The 24,139-nt window shown below is 49.0% G+C and overlaps 2 protein-coding genes and 1 pseudogene across 4 annotated transcripts; 1 reads left to right on the top strand and 2 right to left on the bottom strand.

Moving 5' to 3' along the window:
* The first annotated feature begins 1,776 nt into the window (after positions 1–1,776).
* Positions 1,777–9,102, top strand: LOC100285102 (translocon Tic40). 2 transcript variants are annotated; one of them, XM_008663814.4, is made up of 15 exons: positions 1,777–2,154; positions 2,515–2,629; positions 2,711–2,768; positions 2,858–2,875; positions 3,886–4,144; positions 4,357–4,475; positions 4,560–4,610; positions 4,701–4,764; positions 4,902–4,980; positions 7,061–7,101; positions 7,212–7,257; positions 7,723–7,820; positions 8,340–8,453; positions 8,525–8,572; positions 8,670–9,102. In XM_008663814.4, the coding sequence occupies exons 1-14, from the start codon at positions 1,956–1,958 to the stop codon at positions 8,542–8,544; spliced, it is 1,281 nt and encodes a 426-aa protein (XP_008662036.1). In that variant the 5' UTR covers positions 1,777–1,955; the 3' UTR covers positions 8,545–8,572; positions 8,670–9,102. The 2 variants fall into 2 exon arrangements, with proteins under 2 accessions (XP_008662036.1, NP_001151469.1); NM_001157997.1 differs by having other exon boundaries at positions 1,807–2,154; positions 8,340–8,443.
* Positions 9,103–10,529: 1,427 nt separating this feature from the next.
* On the bottom strand, positions 10,530–13,103 carry LOC100384408 (OSJNBa0006B20.20-like protein). 2 transcript variants are annotated; one of them, XM_008664027.4, is made up of 4 exons: positions 12,805–13,103; positions 11,930–12,715; positions 11,231–11,355; positions 10,551–11,075 (listed from the first exon to the last, which is right to left on the bottom strand). In XM_008664027.4, exons 2-4 carry the CDS (start codon positions 12,504–12,506, stop codon positions 10,755–10,757), a joined length of 1,023 nt encoding a protein of 340 aa, XP_008662249.1. In that variant the 5' UTR covers positions 12,507–12,715; positions 12,805–13,103; the 3' UTR covers positions 10,551–10,754.
* Positions 13,104–14,759: 1,656 nt separating this feature from the next.
* The window catches only part of LOC109942904 (uncharacterized), a 34,535-nt pseudogene continuing 25,155 nt past the window's right edge, over positions 14,760–24,139 (bottom strand).

Here is a 24,139-nt window from a genome sequence, read left to right as displayed (position 1 = left end):
AGGTATTGCAAAAGGCATTGACAATGTAACTGACGCTCATGATATGCTCTACATTCTTGTTTTGAAATTTCCTCATTTGCAACTTAAAAATCAAACTTTAGGGAAATGCATTGTTTCTTCCTAGGAACTAACATATATTTATTACTATTGTTGTTTACCACATCCTGATCAATTCAAAATTGTTTTAGGTCATTCTTTCAGTTATCTGCACCGCCAATGGTGTCCTCGTTGCAGCACTTGGAGATTTTTCCTTTGACCTATATGGATACTACATGGCTCTAACATCAGTCTTCTTCCAGGTTGTGTTATCTCCTTGTGCTTTGTTCTTACAAATTTATTCTATAACTTTTGAGAGATTTTTTAGGCAAGGTTCTTTATCTTTGTAATTGACAGCTGAATGTGTATGCACTATGCAGACTATGTATTTGATTCTGGTGGAGAAATCAGGTGCCGAGGATGGTCTTTCCTCAGTGGACTTGATGTTTTACAACAGCATATTGTCACTTCCATTTCTGTTTTTCCTCATTATAGCAACAAGAGAATTCCCCCATTCTCTTACAGTATTATCTGCAAAGGTCAGTGATACAAATGCAGTATAATCAAAATTTTACCAGCACATTTAAGCTAGCAATCTCTGTGTGTTCCCTTGTCTCAAAGATAGTTCTCTAGAGTTTCTGAAGCAAATGGTTTAACACTTCGCTGCTATTCATTAACACAATAGTACTCTTAAAGTTTCTGTGTCATTATCTGTTGTATGTCTCTATCCTAACTTGCATTGTCTGGTGACACTTGAACTACAGGCAGCCTCTCTGATGTTCGGTGTCGTTCTCGTTATCTCGCTGATGATGGGAATCGTTCTCAATTTCACTATGTTTTGGTGCACAATTGTGAACTCTGCTCTGACTACAACAATAGTAGGAGTTCTCAAGGGTGTCGGATCAACGGTAAGTTTGCCGACTTATGAAAGATCAGTTTGTCCTTTAATCAGAACCCTTTGATACAATTGAGCTCTAAACTAATAAGTAAATCATGTATCATGTTTTTCATCATCAGACCCTCGGTTTCGATCTGTTGGGAGGTGTCGAAGTACATGCTCTGAATGTTACTGGACTGGTGATCAACACATTTGGTGGCCTATGGTACTCTTATGCGAAGTATAAGCAGAAAAGGAAAACACCACGGAAGATCCAACATGATGTAGAGTCGCATGCCCACAAGTAGCGTCAGATTAACTATAGTTCTACTTCGTTCTTTGATCAGATAATAACTGAGTGTATGTTTAAATCCATTTTTTCTGAACTCTATTCCATCACCGATGAAATGATTATCCCATTCAAATAAGGTACAACTATGTAATACATGGAAACCGTAGCAACGCACGGGCATTCAACTAGTTATAATTTAAGGTGGAACGCGGATTCTCGTTGGGGATTTATCTCTTCGCAGAAACGGGAATAGGGAATAAATGTCCCCCATAGGGCTCGTTCGTTTGGCTCTCAATCCATGTGGATTGAGTGAGTTTAAATTCTAAACAGGTTAAAATCTTTCATAATTTTTTATAATCCTATCCAATTCACATGAGACAGGAATAACCGAACAAGTTTACAAAAATTAGTTTAGGAATCATAAAATCGAAGGAGATTGGAGGAGCCTCGATGCCTCGTGGTAATTTTTTTCTCCATTGACATACCTATTTCACCGTGACAGTAAAAACATCATATGGGCCCCACATCCACAGTCTACAGCGAGAGACGAGGGCGTTTTGTCGTCATTCGTCAATCGTCATCCCATGATCCCATCCCAAAACTCCCCGTCTCTACTCCCTACTGGCCTCCTCCCACGAGTCGGATACCGAACCTCGGCGGCGTCGGCGCCACGCGAGCAAAAACCCTAGTGCGAGCAAGCGAGAGGCAGAGACCTCAGTGCCTCGAGCAACGCGCGCCCGGCCCGACGGCATGGAGAGCCTCATCCTCGCCTCCTCCTGCTCCGCGTCCCCACGGCTCCCGCTACTCTCCTCCGCCGCCCGCTTCCGCGGGCTGCCCGTTTCCGTGCCGCCGCCGTCTTCGGCGTCCATCAGCGGTGCCGCGAGGAAAGGGCCGATGAGGCCCAGGCTCTTCGTTGCCGCGGCGGCGGCTCCTCGCGGCTCCGGAAACGGTGAGGGGATAAGCCTTCCTCTTCTGATGCCTTTTCGCTTCCTGATTGCGCGCTGCTCAGCTTCACTAGGCGTTGAACAGGACCATGCCTCCTCTGAATTGTTATAATTCTTTAGTTTTGTTCATCTATCTATTGACCCAATCCTTGCGGCCTCCGTATGTGGAACTGATTGTATAGCTGACGAAATTACAATCAGTAGCTGAGAGCCGAACAGGGAATGGACAGCTTATCCGTTTGCTTTTTAGGATTATAATAAAGCAGCTGATGAGTAGAGTTCAGAATGGTGTCGCTTGTTCCCATTTCTATTCGTGTAGTCTATTTTATTCTGATATAACTAAGTAAAAACGTTCATTACATCAGTTTTCGAGGGATTGAGAGCAAAAGGCTTTGCAAGCATGTCATCTTCGACTGGCAATGAGAATATGTCTACTGGAACTGGTACACTACCTCCCATGCCACCCACATCATCATATATGTGAGTTTCCCCTCTTGTTTCTCTGTGTATGCTGTTATCAGATTTACCTTTGCACGATAACTTAGCATATAATCTCTGCAGTGGTTCACCTGTTTTCTGGATTGGAGTTGGTGTAGCATTGTCTGTGGCGTTTACCACGGTGTGAATCCCATTGTCTTTAATGCTATACCATGCTTTTATGTATATCGTTCACTTGTAACTCAAATACTTGCTGGTTTGATGTGTCAGGTCTCTTCCATGTTAAAGGTGAGCTCACAGCTATTCCCTGTTTTTTATGTTGTCAAATGGTATGTATCCCCATCAAGCGCATGGTTACTCTTAATAATTTCCCTATGGCTGTCTGTTGATGGTTGGTCATGAATCTGCAAGAGTTCTTTGGGTTAGCCTTTCTGTGCTATGCTTGCTTAGTATTCCATTGTCTCTAATACTTTATCAGTCCATTTCTGAGGTTTTAGCATCTGATCTATTTTTTTGACCAGTTTGTTTCTTAATATAGAATATGACTATAATATCTAATGAGTATGATATTATGAAAGTATGTTTCAAGAAAAAATACACATACCTGACTTTTATGTTTCTTAACTAAATATTTTGAAAATTGTTGATGGCCATTAAAATATAGTTGTAATATATGATAAGTATGATATTATGAAAGTACATTTCAAGAAATATTTACACATTTGTTTAAATGTTTCCTAAGTCTTAACTTATATTTTGAAAACTACTGATGGTCAAAATTTCAAAAAAAAACTTGATTTTGGAACTGATGGCATTTTTTCACTGCTCTATTGAAAGCACCAGAAGTGTGCCGAATTACCACCTTACAGACAAGTTCAGAGAGGAAAAAGCACTTGTGTACACTCTCGAAAGACACAAGCACATTATCACACAGCTCTACGCCTCTACCACTAGACTCTACCTTAGTTTGACCCGACTTCACTCAAAGTGTTATTTATGATCAGAGGGACTATTATTTTAGTAATTTGAAGCATAGTATGTAGTCCTGTTTAGGTGTTTTTTTTGTAGTTTGATCATAAGTTTAGCTTCTGCATCTGTATATATTTTAACTTCCATACTATCACTATTACCGCAATACCTATCAAAATCGTAAGCTGTACACCCCACTTCGTATCTCACTAGGTTTGACCCTTGTACCCATTTGTGGTTGCCATTTACAGTTTGTGGTGTCTTTGAATTTGGCTGTGTGTGATCTATTTGCTTACCCATTTTTTCACTTGTTGCTAAATCTGTTGCAGAGATATGCCATGCAACAAGCATTTAAGTCAATGATGACCCAGTCAGCACCAAACTCATTTGGCTCCAACTCGCCTTTCCCATTTAGCATGCCGCCACAGGCATCTCCTACTGCTCCAAGCACTTACCCGTACTTGGAACCAAAGAAAGATACTTCCCCGCATGTGTCAACTGTTGATGTCTCAGCTAATGAAGTGGAAGCCACTGGAACATCGAAAGAGGTGGATGTTACTGAAACGCCAAAACCTTCAAAGAAGTTTGGTATGACATTTGTGCCCGTAGCTTTCTTTCTTTAAGTATCCTTGAATTTGCATTTAGGTTCAATTTTTATGTTAGTGTTGTTGAGCATCTATACTAATGAATGAAAACACTCTACCCATTGGTGATGCTGCTTCTCTTAACGTTGAACTTCATTTGCTTCATATATTTGACATCTGCTTCTCATTCTGACAACCCTAATTAAATGTATGCAGCATTTGTTGATGTTTCTCCCGAAGAGTTGCAGCAAAAGAACCTCCAATCTTCACCGGAGACGGTAGATGTAAAACATGATAGTACATACAGTGAAAGTAAGGAGGATACTGAGGAACAAGTAAGTTATGTTACAAAGATGGGCAATAAGCTTCCTGCAAAATCCACTATTTATTTAATACTTTAATTTCTATAATTCTCAAAGGTTCCCACAATTAGTACAAACACTGAAAGTAAGGAGGATACTGAGGAAAAAGTAAGTTATGTTACAAAGCTGGGCAATAAGGTTCCTGCAAAATACACTTTTTAAGTTTTTATTTAATCTTAATTTCTGTAATTCTCAAAGGTTCCCACAAATGGAGCATCTTTTAAGCTGAACGAAGGTGCTGCTCATGGGCCAACTGAATCTAGTAAGCAATTGAGCACACACACACTGTGGATCTCCTTTTGTATTTTAGTATCTTTCTTATAAAATCATTTGGTAGTGTTCCTTTTATCTGGTTTTCCTAGTTGATCTAAATAGATTCTTCAACTGATTCTATTATAGATAACTCGGCATCTATGCTATCCGTTGAGACAATTGAGAAAATGATGGAAGATCCAGCTGTGCAGAAGATGGTGTATCCGTGAGTTTGCCACCTAACTTCACTATGTTTGCAGTTATTTTATTGAAAACAGAAATGCTTTTGATTCCCAAGACTGTCAGTTAATTCATCTGAATGTCAAGTATCCATGCCTTGCCAATTTCAATACACACATTTTTTACACAGTATGTTTGATTGCTTGTGCAATAATAGAAATGCTGTGTCTGAAAGCAGTAAAACACCTAAGAAACCAGCCTGGCTCAACCACATTCCGATCACTGCCTTTGTTAGTGTTAGGATGTCAGCACTTCTGCGCATTGGTGATACTCATGTGCTGTGTTTAGGTTATGTTCTTGTGTTCTTTTTCTGAATGATGAGGATAATTAAGTGATTAATAAGGGCAGACCAGTGCTGGAGGCTCCCACATGAGTGGGGTCTGAGGAAGGATAGCCTTGCGCCCACAAATGCGGAGAGGCTGCTTCGAAACTGTGACATGGTGACTCAGTGAGATAGTTCTCACCACTGCACCAGCCCAAAAACAACACCTTTGATTTACTACACCAATAACTTAATCCTGAATTTTGCTAATTTGAGAAACATGACATCTGCAGAGTAACAGCCAGTTTCTTGCTTTATACTTTGTATGAAATTAGTTCTGCTTTTGAGGAACTCCATGGTTTAACATAAAGATGGAATGACCTAGAAATTTATCAGTGTACCTATTCTTTACCTGTCATGTGTTAGGGATGAAAGAACCATAGATCAAGTAAAATGGGAATACATAATACTCCATCCAGTGACAGATAAATGATGGAATTGTCTGAAGCCAACTATTTTTAAGTTTGATAGTAAATTGTTTTTTATGTTAGTTTTTGAAACGATAAGTAGGATCAATGCTTCAAAAGGAGGGAGACATCGATGAGGATGTCAGTCATAGAATTAAAGCCGGATGGTTGAAGTGGCGACAAGCTGCGGGTGTCTTATGCGACCACCGGGTGCCACGCAAACTAAAAGGCAAATTCTACAGGACAGCAATCCGGCCGGCTATGTTGTATGGAGCAGAATGTTGGCCCACTAAAAGACGACATGTCCAACAACTAAGTGTGGCAGAGATGCGTATGTTGCGCTGGATATGTGGCCACACAAGGAGAGATCGAGTCCGGAATGATGATATACGAGAGAGAGTAGGAGTGGCGCCAATTGAGGAGAAGCTTATGCAACATCGCTTGAGATGGTTTGGACATATCCAACGAAGACCTGAAGAGGCACCAGTGCATATCGGAATAATTAGGCGTCCCGAAAATGTGAAGAGAGGTAGAGGTCGACCAACTTTGACGTGGACAGAGGCTGTGAAGAGAGACCTGAAGGAGTGGAATATTGATAAAGAGCTCGCCGCAGATAGGAAGGGGTGGAAGTGTGCAATTCACGTGCCAGAACCCTGATTGATAGTTTCGCTTTTCCTCCTTAATCGTTTGACCTTTTCTTGTGTCCATTTTAGATCTTGCTGGTCCTTGTGGGTTTTATCTCTTTTATGTGTTTCCCCGTTTCGTTGTTTTCGGTTCTCCTTTGCCTTTGTTTCCCTTTTCTGTTCTTTGGGGTTGAGCTCTGAGGTTTTCATACGGGGTTTCATCTCTAGCCTACCCCAACGTGCTTGGGACAAAAAGGCTTTGTTGTTGTTGTTGTAAGTAGATTTCCCCCAAATGTATTTTCAATACATTACAAACTTCCTGTAGTAAGAAGTACTAGTTAAAGTTGTGTTTTGGAGACCATCTGGATGTCCAAATGTCACTTTTTTCTGGAGGCAGTTGCGTTGCGTCTTTTCAGTGCTGCAATTCTTGCCTTTTATGTGTTTGGAATGAGGCAGCAATCTCTCTTGCGGTAATGTCTCCCATGTAATGGACAGGCTGCAAAGTCAATTTTAGTAATTCTGAAGTTACTAATTCTTGTGAAAGAATATTAAGAAACAGGAACTCCGGATTCTGGTCTATATTCGACCATTTTTTCTATCTTCTTAATATAATTGATGCACAGTTGTCCTGCACGTTTTAGAAAAAAAGAAACAGGAACTCTCCTTTTGTTCCAAGTAAACTGAAAGGATTGCTGATTTCTTCACTTGTTGCAGCTACTTGCCTGAAGAGATGCGGAACCCAAATTCATTCAAGTGTACGTCCACAAATCCTGATCAGTGATCACATATTTAGATAATTAATACTTCATATCCAGAGTTTCTTTTCCATTTTAAATAATGATTGGTGCTAATATTATTTTTCTAGGGATGCTGCAGAATCCAATGTACCGCCAACAACTACAGGATATGCTGTAAGTAATACATCAATTTTCCACCCTGCTTTTGTATATCATTGGCTCGCTGTTTTGATTTCTCACCCTTTTTATTTTAACTTTACATTTAACTTGGATATTGCAATGTTGTATTTTAACTTATCATTCTAGACTTAAGATGAACCGTGGCATCAATAGTTTGATTATTGATAAAGCCTATCATTTGTACATACCATATAAATCTTGAATGATGATGCCATGGGACGGTAGAAGAATTTAAGATGACCCCAAGTTTCCTCTGGGCAATTCTAACTGATGTGGTCTTAGCATAGAACTTACACCTAGACTCATGGTCTCATGGACCTACTGGTTCTCAATTTATCATGACAACTGGAACTGTATGCAATTGAGCTAACAAGTATAGGTACCTGAATGCTTAACACTAACTTTTTTAGCGCAAAAATCTTCCCTGGTTTTCATAATGATGCTGCTGCTTATTAACAGAAATAACATGGGCGCAACTCCTGATCAATGGGATAACCGCATGCTTGATCACCTTAAGAACTTCGACCTTAGCAGTCCAGAAGTGCGGCAGCAGTTTGGTGAGTGAATTAAATGATTTCTACTCCATTCCAAATTATAAGATGTTTTGTGTTTTTTAGATACATGGTTTTTGGTATGTACTTAGATATACACTATGTCTAGATCCATAGCGGAAGCAATGTATCCAAAAGTCAAAACGTTTTATAATTTAGATTGGAGGGAGTGTATAACTTGGGTTTTGTTTGGAAGACATTAATTCTGCAAAATTGTCTGTGCTTTGCAATACTTCTGTTCCTGCCTGCGGTTCATTGGTAAGGTAATTGTTGTCATTCTTTGCTTCAAATATATTCCTATGATGTGAGGCTGACACAAGCTAACATATTGAGAATCTGATGTTTTTATAATACATACCTTACTTTCTTATGCTAATTATTTAAGAATCTGTGCTTTTGTGGTGTCATTTTTTATTGTTTATTATCAAAGAACTGTTTAGTGCAAATTTGTGTCATTAGTTATCCATCGAAGCAGTCTTGCTTAAATGAGATATGAACTCCTAAACTGTATGATTGCTTGTACAGCGCAAGTTGGCATGACTCCTGAGGAAGTAGTATCGAAAATAATGGCAAACCCAGATGTAGCTGTTGCATTCCAGAATCCAAAAATACAGACAGCCATCATGGACGTAAGACCATGTATAAACTCATCTATTACTGCTTAGCTTTCTGACATTTGAGTCTTCTGACATGGTGCCATCTTGATGCAGTGCTCGCAGAACCCTCTTAACATTGTAAAATACCAAAATGACAAGGAGGTATTTCTGGATCCTCTTGATGTCTGCAGCAAGTTTATGAACATAGATGGGAGTGACACCCTGCTTAGCTTTCTAATACGATTTTCTCTGCCTTTAGGTCATGGATGTTTTCATGAAGATATCACAAATCTTCCCCCAAATTAACGGCTAGCTGATCTTCGTCGTGGGATAGCACTTCTGATTTTTGTCGGCCCGTCATCTCCAGTCTGGAGGGCTGCTGCGGTAGCATCTATCAAGAAAAGGGTCGTGACGCTCCGATATACCCTCCCCGTGTCAAGGTTTTTGAGTTTCTTATGTACATCATGTGATGTAGCGGCCTTGGTTTAGCTATGAGTAATTGAGTATGACCCTTGCCAGTTCATTAAGTCAGGCTATTGACATAGCAGGGTCCAAGTTTTTATTAAGCCAGCCAATCAGTGGAAAGGTGCAGCAGAGACGGTTCGTATCAGATCAATTTTGATATATAATTGTTATTATTAATCTGTAATATATTAGAGACACAATGGCAATGCAAGTAATCTGTTACGACATTTCCTGACCATATTTGACCGGGTAGCAATGCAATGCGATTCGTCGACATGGGCGCTGCGCTGGGGAGCAACATTTTCTGGAGTCCCGAACAGGCGGCCCATATCCATATGCCGTCCGATTAGTTTGCCCGCATCGTCTCCTCGCGGGAGTCTGCGTGCTCGTGTCGTGTGTGACCATCCAATCAGGCTTTCTTCTGTTCTCTCGAGAGGCTAAAATGAACTTTCGGATCTCGGAGGTTCTGGAATGGGAGTTTTTCTGCACCTACCGATTTGTAGCCGTCACTTGTATGGTGCTAAACCGTGCGTGCAGTTAACGCAAGGCTTCCCAGACACCGGAAACCTCAAAAAGCTACAGGTACATCACAGATTCTGATACTTGCCTTGCCCAGTAGTCCCTGCCGCCGTGGCTTGTGTTGCGACTTGTGAGAGAGCCTCAAGTCAAGTGCTGACTGGTCTCGACGTATCACCTGCTGTCCTAACTATTTGCTGCCAATTTGACCAACACTTGGAAACGAATAGCAAAAAAGGATTTAGTTAAAACTGGAAAAAAGTATGCATCAAAAGCTGAACTGAACCCGTGGCCAAAGAACTTCATGGGCTGTTTCTGCTGGGCCCGACTGGCTAGTGGCGGTCCAGCTCCGGCGTTCAGCTACCGTTAGCCTACTACCATGACCACCGTCCAGCTCCCACCCTTGAGGGAAATTTTAATAAGGAGTTATTTAATGTTTTTTTTAATTTTTAAGAACCTCTTTCACCAAACCATTGAGGGTATTTTTTAATAAATTATCAAAACAAGGAGTTATTTTAAAAAACTCGTGCGTGGAGATGTTCTCTAAGGCCGTAGCCATGCAATTTTTTGTTTTCATGTCTGCAGACCTGGCTAATCCTCTGCGTGAAGAAAGCTCTGTTTCCTCTCAAATCTGAATAATTTCACTGGGCCATTTTTTTTGGCTCGCCTTGTTTCCTCGCTTTCCAAGACAAAAGAATTAACTCAGTCCACACACTACGGCCCAGACCCACGCATCAATCTCAGACCCAGCCGTCCAATAATCGGCCGCCGATGATGAAATGCCTGTGCCTCACTACACAAGCCTCAAACCCAAACAAGCCCCCCTACTCTGAGAGGGGAAAGAGAGGTGTCAACTTCCAGAAATGAAGACGACTCCCACAAAGTGTAAAATATATTATGTAAAAGAAAAAGCGATATGTTACTGGAGATAACTTTGGTGCAATAGATTGGAACTTGGAAGTGCTCAAGATTCTAGCTAACCGAGTGAATTTAACTGCGCTGAGAAACTGGAAAAGCAGAGGGACCAGTATTAGAAGAACAGCAGGATATCACAGACTACAGATTCTGTTCGGGTTCTGCTGACAGGGAAGGTTCATTAACTTCGGCTGCAAAGGGGAAGTTCTTCACTGTTTGCATTGCACCACAGAATAAGGCGGAGTACGTGTAAAAATAAAATCACAAGTTTGAATTGTGAGTAAAGACAGTAGCCAAGTCATCGAGAAGAAACAAAAAGGTTAAAAATCCATATGTTGATAGTGTAACATATACTCTCCCTCAATTCAGAACAAGGTCAGTGCAAGGCTGCTGGACATCGTGAAGTGGCAGTGGGGAGCTCCATCCAAGGCTGATGTACATTACACTACTACTCAGTCCAAGGGAGGTGCCCAGAGTAAGGCACCGGGCCACAATAGGAGAACAGACCCTTCAGCTCTGGGCAACCGGCAGGGTATGGAATGGTTCGGTGGAACGGGTCCCGCTTCAGCCTCTTTACATGAAGAGATCCTAGACATCCATACGGGTCTTCAAGGAACTGAGCTCGGACAGCTGCTTCGCCTTTCAGAGCAGCCTCCCTTGCAGAAGGCGTAGCTGGTGTACCTGAGAAGAAGAACCTTCCTTCCGGGAATCCGAGTGCGGTTCTGTGCAGTTGTGCAAAACGTTCCTCCTTGAAATCGTAGCTAACAACCTAAGGAACAGACGTTCAAGTGTGCCGATTAGGGAATGGCGATAACCAGAACTCGAAGAGCTTGGATTCAAAGTTCAGAAGATCTACATCCATTGTTATACTGGTATGAACAAGTAAACAGTTGATTCAAAGTTTTCAAAAGAAGCAAAGCTTACAGTTATGTTCTGTGGGTATCTTCCAGTTAGCTCTCTGAAACGGCACACACTAAATAGGAGGTTTTCAAAACTATCTCGTGCATGCTCCTCGGTGAGTGCTCGGCTTCTTACACCCTCATCATTTCCTGTGCATGTCCACACAATCGGTTAGAAGACTGTCAAGGACAAGTGGACAACTGGGAAATCATTCAGTGTTATAGAAAATGAAAGAACATCAAGATGTAGCTGCAAGCATGAATAAGGTTTAACTACCACACTGATGAGTGATGACAGTGAGAAAGCTAAAAAATATTAACCATCAGGAACATTAACTTGTTTGAGCATGCAGAGATGGAAATGTGCATTGAAGTATATATTTTGACATAACCAGAAACCAGCATTTTAGGGCTTGCCTATCGGTAGTGCCTTACAGAAACATAATATGATTTTTGAATTGAGAATAAATGAAGAACCACAAGTGACTATTTGAAATTTTGAATCACCCACTCTCAATTCTAAATCACTATCCTATGAATACATAGCCCCAAAGACAAGCTTGTTTGTTTTGCATTTTACTAGAGCAGCTGATGGGTAGCATTTAGCAGTCATAAGTAACTGCACGACCTATCCTAACTTCGACTAGAGCAACAGAGACTCACGATGACACAAATCTTACTAAAGTACATCAACCAAGAAATAATGAAGTTGCCGAAAACTCACCGAACCATCCTTTCGACTCGGCAATAGCCCAGTAGCTCTGTGCCTCACTCCTCGGGCCAGCATCTCTCCTCGTCTCCCCGCCGCTGAACAACAGGAGTGCCCCCTCATCCCTCGCCGCGATCCCCACCCCCTCCTTGATGTGAGCCAGGAAGGTGGCCGCCTGTCCAGCGTGCTTCTGGTACGGCTCCAAGAACCAGGAATTCTCACTCTCGGTCTCCCCGCATCTTGAGCTCGTATAGATCGAATGCCCAGCCACCATGACAAGGTTCCGGAGCATTGGCAATGGATAATCCCCACCGTCACTGGACCACGCACTGACGCTCCTCATCGTCCTGAACCGGGTCTCGTACACGGAGAGGAGGATGAGCACGCTGAGCCCGAAGGAGAGGAGGATGAGGGCGACGGCCACGGGGTGCGCCTCGTAGAAGTAGCGGATCCTCATGACGATCGAGGTCTCGAGGTGAGGGTTCTTGGGCTTGCGGCCCTTGCGTGGGGACCCGGACTCGAGATCGAAGTCGCCGCCTCTGGGGTAGCGGAAGGACTTGGGGCTCCCCGCACCGAATCCCTGGCTGCTCATCGCGCTCTCAAGAAGTTAGCCTCTCACACTACATCACTTGGGGCACCAAATCAAGGCTGTTCTTCGCGGCTCGCTGAACTGAGACGAAGGCCAGATCCAAAGCCTGGGGGGTCGAGAAGATGCAGATGCTGTTTAGAACCAAGTCAGAACCCCCGAGTATCGTGCGAACTGCGAGCCACGCGAGTAATCGATCCCCCCAAGGAGACAGCCTGCGGAGATGAGAAATCGGCGCCAAGCAGCACGATTACGGATTAAAACCGAGAGAGTGCTCCAGTGATCTCGGAACTAGAGACCCCACCTTTCTGATGAGCCGCCGGGAACAAATCGGCGAGGAGCCGCGCGCCGTGTCGGGTCTGCAGAGGCGAATGGTAATTGGCGGCGAGTCGGCGACGCGGCCCGGCAGGATGGGCGATGAGGGCGTGGCCGGGCTGCGCTACTGGGGGAGGGCGACGTTGCTCCGTGCTCGGTCGTGTCCTGGCTGTGCGCCTGCGCGCGCACCGGTCGGGACTCGGGGTCGACGCGACTGGCGACCGGGAGGGGAGACGCTGCTTCACCTTCCTTCGCCAACTCACCATTCATAACCGACTTCTTTGGTTTATTGCCTCACTTGTCAAGATTTGTCATGAGTAAGGCTAGGTAAAGTTAGATATATGTTTGTTTTAAAATCATAGTTGTGGCAACATTTTTCTCCTACTACGTAGGTTTCATTCGTCAATGACTTTTAAAACTATGATAAACTTCTCTTAGACATGACAAACTGTGGCGTTGAATTTAAGCGCTTAACCTTAATTATCTTAGACAAGTGTGACATAAAAATGTATGGTAATTTAAAGTTAGATATGTGTTTGGTTTAAAATAATAGTTGTGGCAAGATTTTTCTCCTGCTACGTAGGTCTCACTCTCACTCGTCATTAACTTGTAAAAGTATAGCAAAATTCTCTTAGACATGATAAACTGTGGCGCTGGATTTGAGCGTCTAACCTTAATTATCTTAGGCAAGTGTGGCATAAAAATGTATGGTAATTTTTAGCAACTTAGGTATAAAACAAAAGGCCCATGGTCCGATGGACCGTCCTCAGCCCGCCATGTCTCTCAGGGCATGTACAAATAATACAACTTTGCGACGTCTAAGATTATAGGTGGTAACGGGCTCTAAATTTTGTACAGAAAAATTTTAAGTATCAAATCTGATTAGAATCGGGTTCTATTCCTATTTATTTTTGAACTAAAATCTATTAAAGATCCTGACTTATTATGAAAAAAAATATTTGAATCATGATCTATTACCACTCATATCTATCTAAGATACACTATAGTATAATATCTGAGAAGAGTTTCATGTTAAATGCAACACAACTTTTGATATTAAAAATCCTAAACAATATATGATCTATTGTGTACATAAACTTTGTAGATGGCCAACCTTAGCGTCGTGGGTCGTCAGGCACGCACACATGGGGCATGACTGCTTGCACTACTGGAACAACCTGCTTTGCCGAGATTGGAAAACACTTGGCAAACTCTTTGCCGAGTGTGACTCTCGACAAAGAAGTCTCGACGAGCTGTATATTGGCAATGGCTTCTTCGCCGAGTACTTTTTGTCGGGAGAGTGCCACCAGGTACTCGGCAAAGAAAAGTCGCCATCACGACGCTAAGTGACGGTGACGAAGCCTTTGTCGAGTGTTCTCCTTGATACTCGACAAAGGCTCCCTCTTTGTCGAGTGCCTGCTGGTCTAGTACTCGGCAAAAAAGGCCCCGTGGGCTCCTTTGCCAATCTCTTTGTCGAGTGCTTCAAGAGGCACTCGGCAAAGACTCCCAGCGCTCGACAAAAGGAGCACCAGTGGGCCCCTTTGACAGGCCATTTGTCGAGTGCTCTAGAAGGCACTCGACAAAGAAGCTTTATCGGTTCTCAGGTGTGCCTTCTTTGCCGAGTGCTATGGTCACGACACTCGGCAAAGAGCCTTTTGCCGAGTGTAACACTCGACAAAGTGACCAAAACCCCTTTTTATTTGTTTTTACTATTCCATCTAAACAAACAAAACATATATCACATAATCATCACATATACATCACAGAGCTCACAAAATCATCACATACATCAAACACGCGACATAGCTCACAAATATCACATGTTTCTTCACAAAGACCACAAAGTCACAAGCATCACAAAATAGTTCACAACACTAACAAGTAATCACATAAATGAGTCCACAAACATCCAATATATGCCATAAATATGTCTCACAACTAAGTTTAGAAGAACATCAGCGAGGTGGGCAGCTGGATTGGTTCGACGATGGGCTGGACAATCCATGAGGGTTGTTTGATGTCGCAGATTGTCCCTACATAGAGAAGAGATTACATTTGTGAGATCAGATGAATATATATCATGCAGGACTAAAATTTTGATACTCACAGGAGTATGAAACTGAGCAAGGTCAGCTGGAGGGAATAATAGAGGTGGTGGAGCAAAACCCTGTGCGACGCCAAGGCTCTGCATGTACTGGAACATCTTCGCCATCCTCTACTGATCCACCAAGCGAGCCGCACGCTCCGCCCTCATACTCACCTCCATCTCCATTTGTTCCCTCCTCTCTTCTAGCTAGGCCTGTAATTTTTTACCCTAATGTTATAATAATGCAAAGAGAAGGTATATAACTCAATGAATGACGAGTTACAGAAGCACTAACCTGGAGTTCCTGGATACGATGCTGTGAATTGTCCTGCCGAGATCGTATGGCTGGGCTCGCGCTCGTGCTCCTTGCTCGCACCTGAGATAGGGTGGGGTGGAGGACAAGTCGATTGCCTCGTCGACAATCCAGTACTGCACATGCATCTTGCCTCCTCTGACCCTCATGAGAACATCTCCGTCGATGTCCTCGGTCCTCGGATCGTAATTTGGCATGAACTTGTTGTACTATGGCAGTGTACTCACTGAGGCGGTTGTAGACGGTGGGGTTACTATACGCCTCGGGCCCGTCCTCCGAGTTGTAGGTGATGTCGGACGTCGCCTTACCCTTATGGGCCATATCATACGCCGAGAAGATGGAGCAAGGCTGGCCACCATGTGACGCCGACTGCGAGAAAACCAACGAGATGGTTAGAAATCATGCCTAATCGAAAGTTAGACTAATTTAAAGAGAGTGCGTACCCATGCTTATGTGTATTTGCCGAGGCTGCGACTGCCTTGGTAGTGGGAGGGACCTTGTATCATCAAACATTGTTCCTAGCTAGCGTTGTGCGCCTCCTCCCACTCAGACGAGCACCACCTTTGCACCATCTGCTCCCAACAATAAGGATGTGTGGCGCACCAATAAGGAACCATCTACAAAAAATCAAGTACACGACATATCAGAAGATAAAATTAACCGTATTTAATATCAATATTTGTTGGCGTTTCGGACCCGCGAGGACCGTTAACCGACTAGTAAATTTGTTGCTGCGTGTCCCTGCCAGATGGGTTGATGCAAGATGGAACACAAGAGGGAAATGAGGCTTATGTTATCTTGCACCGGGGTGCTCGTAGTAGGGGTTACAAGCGTCGTGAGGGAGCGAGGGCGAGAGCGAGAGAGAGAGAGAGTCTCTGCGTGCTGCCTGTCTCGTCTGCCCCGTCTGTCCTCGACGTCCAACGTTGTCAGTGTTGCAACGTCTGTCAACGACGTGCCTTAGGAAGGCCCTGGACATCCCCTTTTATAGATACAAGGAGATGCCCAGCTGTACAAGGGGGTGTAGCTATGTGCTATCGTGGCTGGCGGAGAAGCGCCTTGAGCCCTGTACACGAGCTAGCGTGGCCGTCGGAGAAGTGCCTTGAGCCCTGTAGAAGCACCACCACTCGCGCCACTATCGCGCCTCCTCGACTACGGAACCAGTACCGCGACTCGAGGCAACCCTGCGTATGACCCAACAGTGCCAGCCAGGCGCGACGGTCAATGCGGCCAAAAATGGGCCGGCAGTAATGGCGGTGGCAGGCGGGCGGAAGCAGTAGTCGCGTCGTCAGCCAAGCTTACGTCCCATCCAGAGACAACAAGGGAACCCTCTCCCACGGCGTGAAGACGGCGCGCCCGTGTTCCGTTCCTCGAATGGCTCGCGCACGCGCAACGGCTGCCCCGCGAACCACTCGCCCCGTCGCATTAACTCCGCGGCGGGACAGGCGGCACCTTTGGCAGGAGAAGCGAGCGACGCTTCACCTTCGCCATAATGACCGCGTCAAAAAGGTGCGCCACGTCATCTCGATTTCGTATTCTTTCCTTTTTCCTCTTTCTCTCTCTTACAACAGGGACCGGGAAAGGGGGATACCCCGAAAGGGATCCTTCTCCGCGAAGGAAACAGGCCCCGAGCCTCCCTACTGATCAGAGGTTCAAAGGCTGGCCCCTCGGAGGGGTTCAACAGCTGCCTCAGAGCGCTTGGGCTCCGCGCCCACTACTGGTCAGAGGTTCGAAGGCCGGCCCCTTAGAAGGGTTCAACGGCCGCCTCAGGCCACTCGGGCTCCGCGCACACTACTGATCAGGGGTTCGTAGGCTGGCCCACGAAGGGTTCACAGCCGCCTCAGACACAGAGCGAGGGATGACCCTGGGTACGTTCGATACATAACCAAGGCTCGGGCTACGCTCCCGAGGTACCCTAGGACATTTTCGAGACCAGCGGGAACGATCTTGTAACGGAATCCCATCAGAGGGAGGCATCGAGCCCTCGGACCCCGTCAAAAGGGGACCGGGTCCAGCAGATCACCCGCAGGTACTTTTGGAGCGCGCCTCCGGGCCTCTAGCCGACCCCTAACAAATGGGCACGGGCGTCCACTCGGATTACCCGTCAGCAGCTCGCTGGAGACACCATGTTCGGCACCCTCCAAGGGCAACATGGCGCTTTCCCCCCTCCTCCTTGCGGAAAGGCGACGTAGGGGCGTATGTAAAAAAGTCGAGTCTGTCCTTGACCGTCCTCTCGCCCTGTGCGGAGGCTCGGGGGCTGCTCTCGCAAACCCGGCTCTGGCCAAACCGTTGACAGCGTCAACATACCAGCCCGAGAACTTGGGACTCGACCATGCACCCGGGCTACGGCCAGCTCGCATGAGGGAACAACCAGTCCGGCTGAAACGTTGCGAAATGCATTAAGACCTCGAAGGAGTCAAACCACTCCTCCGAGGCCTCGGGGGCTACACCCGGCGGGTGCGCTCGCGCGCACCCACCGGAACAAAACGCAACCGAGAAAGGTTGGTCCCCTTGCAAAAAAGTGCGACAAAAGCCTCCAAGCGAGTATTAACACTCCCTTCGAGGCTCGGGGGCTACTGTCGGGGACCATAATTAGGGGTACCCTCAAGGCTCCTAAATCTTAGCTGGTAACCCCCATCAGCACAAAGCTGCAAAGGTCTGATGGGTGCGACTAAGTCAAGGATCGGTCCATTCGAGGGACGCGATCACGCCTCGCCTGAGCCCAGCCTCGGGCAAGGGTAGCTGACCCCGGAGGATCTACGTCTCGCCCGAGGACCCCCTCCAGCAACGGGCACACCTTCGGCTCACCCGAGGCCCAGTCTTCGCCAAGAAGCAACCTTGGCCAAGTCACCACGCCAACCGACCGAATCGCAAGGGCATTTAATGCAAAGGTGGCCTGACACCTTTATCCTGACGCGCGCCCTCCAGTCGACAGAGCCGAAGTGACCGTAGTCACTTCGCCGCTCCACTGACCGGTCTGACAAGAGGACATCGCCGCCTGCGCCGCTCCGACTGTTGTGCCGCTCGATAGAGTGAGGCTGACAGCAGCCAAGCCCGGCCTCAGGCGCCATAGGAAACTCCGCTTCGCCGGACCCCAGGGCTCGGACTCGGGCTCAGCCCCAGAAGACGATGAACTCCGCTTCGCCCGACCCTAGGGCTCGGACTCGGGCTCAGCCCCGGAAGACGATGAACTCTGCTTCGCCCGACCCCAGGGCTCGGACTCGGGCTCAGCCCCAAAAGACGACGAACTTCGCTTCGCCCGACCCCAGGGATCGGACTCGGGCTCAGCCCCGGAAGACGACGAACTCCGCTTCGCCCGACCCCAGGGCTCGGACTCAGCCCCGGAAGACGACGAACTCCGCTTCGCCCGACCCCAGGGCTCGGACTCAGCCCTGGCCTCAGCCGACGGTCTCCGCCTCGCCCGACCCAGGGGCTCGGACTCGACCTCGGCCTTGGAAGACAGACTCGACCTCGACCTCGGAGGAGCCTCCACCTCGCCCAACCCAGGGCTCGGACCGACCACGTCACATGAGGCGCCATCATTACCCTACCCTAAGCTGACTCAGGCTACGGGAAACAAGACCGGCGTCCCATCTGGCTCGCTCCGCCAAAACAAGTAATGATGGCTCCCCGCATGCCCTATGACGACGGCGGCTCTCAGCCCCCTTACGGAAGCAAGAGGACGTCAGCAAGGACTCGACAGCCCTGACAGCTATCCTTCCGCCAGGCTCCGGTGCTCCTCCGACGGCCACGACATCACACGAACCGAGTGCCAAAACCTCTCCGGCTGCCACGATGGCATGTACTTAGGGCACTAGCTCTCCTCTGCTAGACACGTTAGCACACTGCTACACCCCCATTGTACACATGGATCCTTTCCTTACGCCTATAAAGGGAAGGTCCAGGGCCGTCTTACAGAGGGTTGGCCGCGCGGAGAAGGACGAGACGGCGCTCGCGTGAGGCCGCTCGCTCCATCCCACGTGGACGCTTGTAACCCCCTACTGCAAGCGCACCCGACCTGGGCGCGGGACAAACACGAAGGCCGCGGGATTTCACCTCTCACGCCTGCCTCCCTCCGGCTTCTTCCCCCCTTCGCGCTCCGTCTCGCGCCGACCCATCTGGGCTGGGGCACGCGACGACAATTTACTCGTCGGTCCAGGGACCCCCGGGGTTCGAAACGCCGACAAGCTCAGAGCCGATCCTGACTTGCTTGTCGGTGTCGTTGCTAGGGTCGAGAGAGACGGATTTAACCGCCTCGGCTGGTTCAAAGTTGTAGGGTGTGGCGCTTCACATCTGGCGCCTCCTAGGAGAGGCATTCCAGGTCGGCGATGAGGGCCTCGGATTTGGCGATGGCCTCAGCGTACTCCACGCATTCCATGTCGCACTCGTAAGTGTGGCGGTACGTGGATCCGACGGTGATGATTCTGTTGGGGCCCGACATCTTGAGCTTGAGGTACGTGTAGTTGGGGACGGCCATGAACTTGGCGTAGCACAGTCTCCCCAGCACCGCATGATAGGTTCCTCGGAACTGGACCACCTCGAACATGAGGGTTTCCCTATGGAAGTTGGAGGGAGTTCCGAAGCAAACGGGCAAATCAAGTTGCTCAAGGGGCAAGACGCGCTTACAGGGGACGATCTTGTGAAAGGGTGCTGCACCGGCCCGGATCGTAGACAGATCTATCCCAAGAGCCCTAGGGTCTCGGCGTAGATGATATTGAGGCTGCTGCCTCCGTCCATGAGGACCTTGGTGAGCCTAGCGTTGCCAATGATGGGGTCGACGACGAGCGGGTACCTTCCTGGGCTCGGCACATAGTCGGGGTGGTCGCCTTGGTCGAAGGTGATGGGCTTGTCGGACCAGTCTAGGTAGACCGGCGCCGCTACCTTCACCGAGCAAACCTCCCGGCGCTCCTGCTTGCGGTGCCGAGCCGAGGCGTTTGCCACCTGTCCGTCGTAGATCATGGAGCAGTCGCGGACCTCCGGGAGCTCCTCATCCTTGTCGCCCCCCTTCTTGTTGTTGCCTTGGTCCTTGCCACCTTCTACCGAGGTCCCGCCTTGATGAAGTAACGCGGGAGCATGTCGCACTTCTCAAGGGTGTGCTTGATGGGACCCCTGTGATAGGGGCACGACTCCTTGAGCATCTTGTCAAACGTGTTGACTCCTCTGGGAGGCTTCCGAGGATTCCTGTGCTCGGTAGCAGCGACGAGATCCGCGTCAATGGCATCGCGCTTTGCTTGCGCCTTCTTCTTGGCCTTCTTTTTCGAGCCACGCTGGACGGACGCCTCGGGGGCGTCTTCCTTCTGTCTTCCTTGAGGCTGCTTGTCCTTCCGGAAGATGGCTTCGACCGCCTCCTGACCAGAGGCAAACTTGGTGGCGATGTCCATCAATTCGCTCGCGTTGGTGGGAGTCTTGTGCCCCAGTTTGCTCACCAGGTCCCGACACATGGTGCCGGCGAGGAATGCCCCGATGACGTTCGAGTCGGTGATGTTGGGCAGCTCGGTGCGCTGCTTTGAAAACCGTCGGATGTACTCTCGCAGGGATTCCCCTGACTGCTGGCGGCAGCTTCGGAGATCCCATGAGTTCCCAGGGCGCACGTACGTACCTTGGAAGTTTCCCGCGAAGGCCTTGACCAGGTCGTCCCAGTCGGAGATCTGCGCAGGAGGCAGATCCTCCAGCCATGCCCGGGCAGCGTCAGAGAGGAAAAGGGGGAGGTTGCAGATGATGAGGTTGTCGTCATTCGTCCCTCCCAACTGGCATGCCAGTCGGTAATCCGCAAGCCACAACTCTGGCCTTGTCTCCCCTGAGTACTTAGTGATGGTAGTCGGGGCTCGGAACCGGGCTGGGAACGACGCCTGTCGTATGGCCTAGCTGAAGACCCTCGGACCCGGCGGTTCGGGCGAGGGGCTCCGGTCCTCCTCACTGTCGTAGCATCCTCCGCGCCTGGGGTGGTAGCCTCAGCGCACCTTCTCTTCGAGGCGGGCTCGACGGTCGCGGTCGTGGTGCTCGTCGCCGAGGCGATCCGGGGCTACAGGCGTCCCGTCTCGCGTGTGCCCGGTGCGGACCGAGGCCTCCCGCATGAGTCGGGAGGATGTTGCGCGATGCTTCGAGGGACACCCTTGCCTTCGGGAGTTAGAGCTCTCGGCCCGTCAGACCGCTGCGTTTTCCAGGAGACCCTTGAGTTCACCCTGGATACGCCGCCCCTCGGTGGTGGATGGCTCCTGCATTGCTTGGAGTAGCATCGCCGCTGCAGCTAGATTCTGGCCGACCCCGCTGAAGGCCGGGGGCAGCCCTGCCCTAGCGTCGTCAACGATACGACACTGGACGTCTTGGGCCCGATGAGGCGCTCCTCCGGCAAGTGCTCGGCCTGCCCACTCGTACTCGATGTTTTGTCAGAGCTGCACAAGCCACCTTGCTTCTTCGTCGAGCTTGGCCTACATCTCGTGGAATTGCTAGAGCTGTGTGTCCTGACCCCCGCAGGGACTGAGACCACAGCTAGCTCCCATGGGATGTCAACGCGAGACGCAGGCACAGGGGCGTTGTCATCTTGCGGCATGCCGAGGTGGTTGTCCTCGCCGTGACCCCCCTGATCGATGTGGAAACACTCACGGCTTGGGTCGCAACCCTCGTCGCCGAGGCTATGGCCATCGTCAGAGCAGCCGGAGAGGCAGTAGTCACATGCAGACATGAAGTCTCGCATGGCACTGGGATCACTGAGTCCGGAGAAATCCCAACCGAAGTCGGAGTCGTCGTCTTCCTCGGAACCCGAGGTCCGGAGGTTGAGACGGCCGTCAGTCAGTCCCAAGATGACCGCATAGGATACCCTGGAAGGTCAGGGATGCCCTTGCGGAAGCGCTCACCGAAGCGGGGTCGCTTGGTGGATCGAAGATGAATCTAAAAGGGACAGGGTGGAAAGCGGACGGTACCTCTTGGTCGATGGACGGTGACGAAGTCGTGTCAGGGACAAACTGCACCGTTATCTCAGGTATGAGGCTAACGCCTAGCAAGTCCTTTACGAGGGTGCTGGCGTCATCAGTCCGCTCGGGATTGGTGCGTTGCGGGGAAGCGACACCCGTCGTTGTCTCAGGTGCGAGGACAACACCCGACATGGCCCCCCACAGGGGTGCCGGCGTCGTCGACTCGCTCTGGCCCGACAGCTGACGAGGTGCCGCCTCCTGCATGGCCACGGTTGCCCCGTCTCCTCCTCCTTCGGCGAGGAGGGTGGCGGGGCAAACCCGGGTGTTCCTCTTCTGCCATGGTAGGAAGCTGTCGTCGAGTTCGCCGCTGCCGGGCGAGCCAACGACCGTTGTTGTTGTCGCGCTGCGGGGGGAGGAGTACCATGTCGTAGCTACCGTCAAGGTATAGGAACTCGAGACTCCCGAAGCGGAGCAGCGTCCCTGGCTGAAGAGGCTGCTGGAGGCTACCCATCTGGAACTCAACGGGAAAGTGTTCCTTAACACGCAGCGAGCCCCTACCTGGTGCACCAACTGTCGGTGTTTCAGACCCGCGAGGACCGTCAACCGACTAGTAAATTTGTTGTTGCGTGTCCCTGCCCAGATGGGTTGATGCAAGATGGAACACAAGAGGGAAATGAGGCTTATGTTATCTCGCACCGGGGTGCTCGTAGTAGGTACAAGCGTCGTGAGGGAGCGAGGGCGAGAGCGAGAGAGAGAGACACAGAGTCTCTGCGTGCTGCCTGTCTCGTCTGCCCCACCTGTCCTCGACGTCCAACGTTGTCAGTGTTGCAACGTCTATCTACGACGTGCCTTAGGAAGGCCCTGGACATCCCCTTTTATAGATACAAGGAGATGCCCAGCTGTACAAGGGGGTGTAGCTATGTGCTATCATGGCTGGCGGAGAAGCGCCTTGAGCCCTGTACACGAGCTAGCGTGACCGTCAGAAAAGTGCCTTGAGCCCTGTAGAAGCACAACTGTCGGTGCGGCATGGATCCTGCTGACGTTGTCTTGCTTCCGTAGGGGGTTTGAGAGCAACCGACGTCATGGGCGCACGCGGGGAACCATCATTACCTGTTACCGGAGTAACCTTAGATGGGACACCGGTCTTGTTCCTTCATAGCCTGAGGTAGCTAGCTAGGAGTAGAGTAATGATGTATCCCCTGTAGCGTAGTCGGTCCGAGGCCCAGGTCGGGCGAGGCGGAGACTGTTCCTGAGGCCGAGGCTGGGCTCGGGCGAGGTTGTGACTCCTCCCGAGGCCGAGGCTGAGTCGAGGCCTGAGGTTGTGCGAGGCGGAGCTCCCTGTTGTGCCCGAGGCCGAACTCGTGGGAGATCGTGACTCAGTTTTACCCTGGTGGTTGGCACAGTAGCCGGAGCGGGGCGGACAGCGCTGTTTTCCTGTCAGATCGGTCAGTAAAGGGGCAAAGTGACTGCGGTCACTTCGACCTTGCCGACTGAGGCACGCGTGTTAGGATAAGGTGTCAGGCGATCCCCGCATTAAATGCGCATGCGATACGGTTGGCTGGTAAGGCGATTTGGCTAAGGTCGCTGCACGACAAAGTTTGCCTAAGCTGGGCTTCGGGCGAGCCGAGGGTGCGTCTGCTGGCTAAGGGGACCCTCGGGCGAGGCGTGAATCCATCCGGGACTACTGTTCCCGCACGAGGCTAGGCTCGGATGAAGTCGCGTCCCTCGGCAGACGTGGCCCTGAGTTGAACCGCGCTTTATCAGTCGTGTATGGCTTGTTCTGAAGATGTTTTCCAGCCAGATTAAGGAGCATTGGGGGTACCCCTAATTACGGTACCCGACAATATTAAAGTTTTGTATTTACCTGCAAGTACTGGTCCCGAATCAACGGCATGGTTCGGGTGTCCTGCTTGCTCACCTTCTCCCCAAGGATGGAGCCGTGGTAAGTGATGATGGCCTAGATGCGCATTTCATAGTCCATGTCCACGACAAGCTTCTTACAACTCGTGGTAGTCAC

This window comes from Zea mays, chromosome 10 (assembly GCF_902167145.1).
Source record: "Zea mays cultivar B73 chromosome 10, Zm-B73-REFERENCE-NAM-5.0, whole genome shotgun sequence".
Lineage (NCBI taxonomy): Eukaryota > Viridiplantae > Streptophyta > Magnoliopsida > Poales > Poaceae > Zea > Zea mays.
Note: the sequence above shows the minus strand (reverse complement) of the source record. Positions and strands in the feature narration are given on the sequence as shown.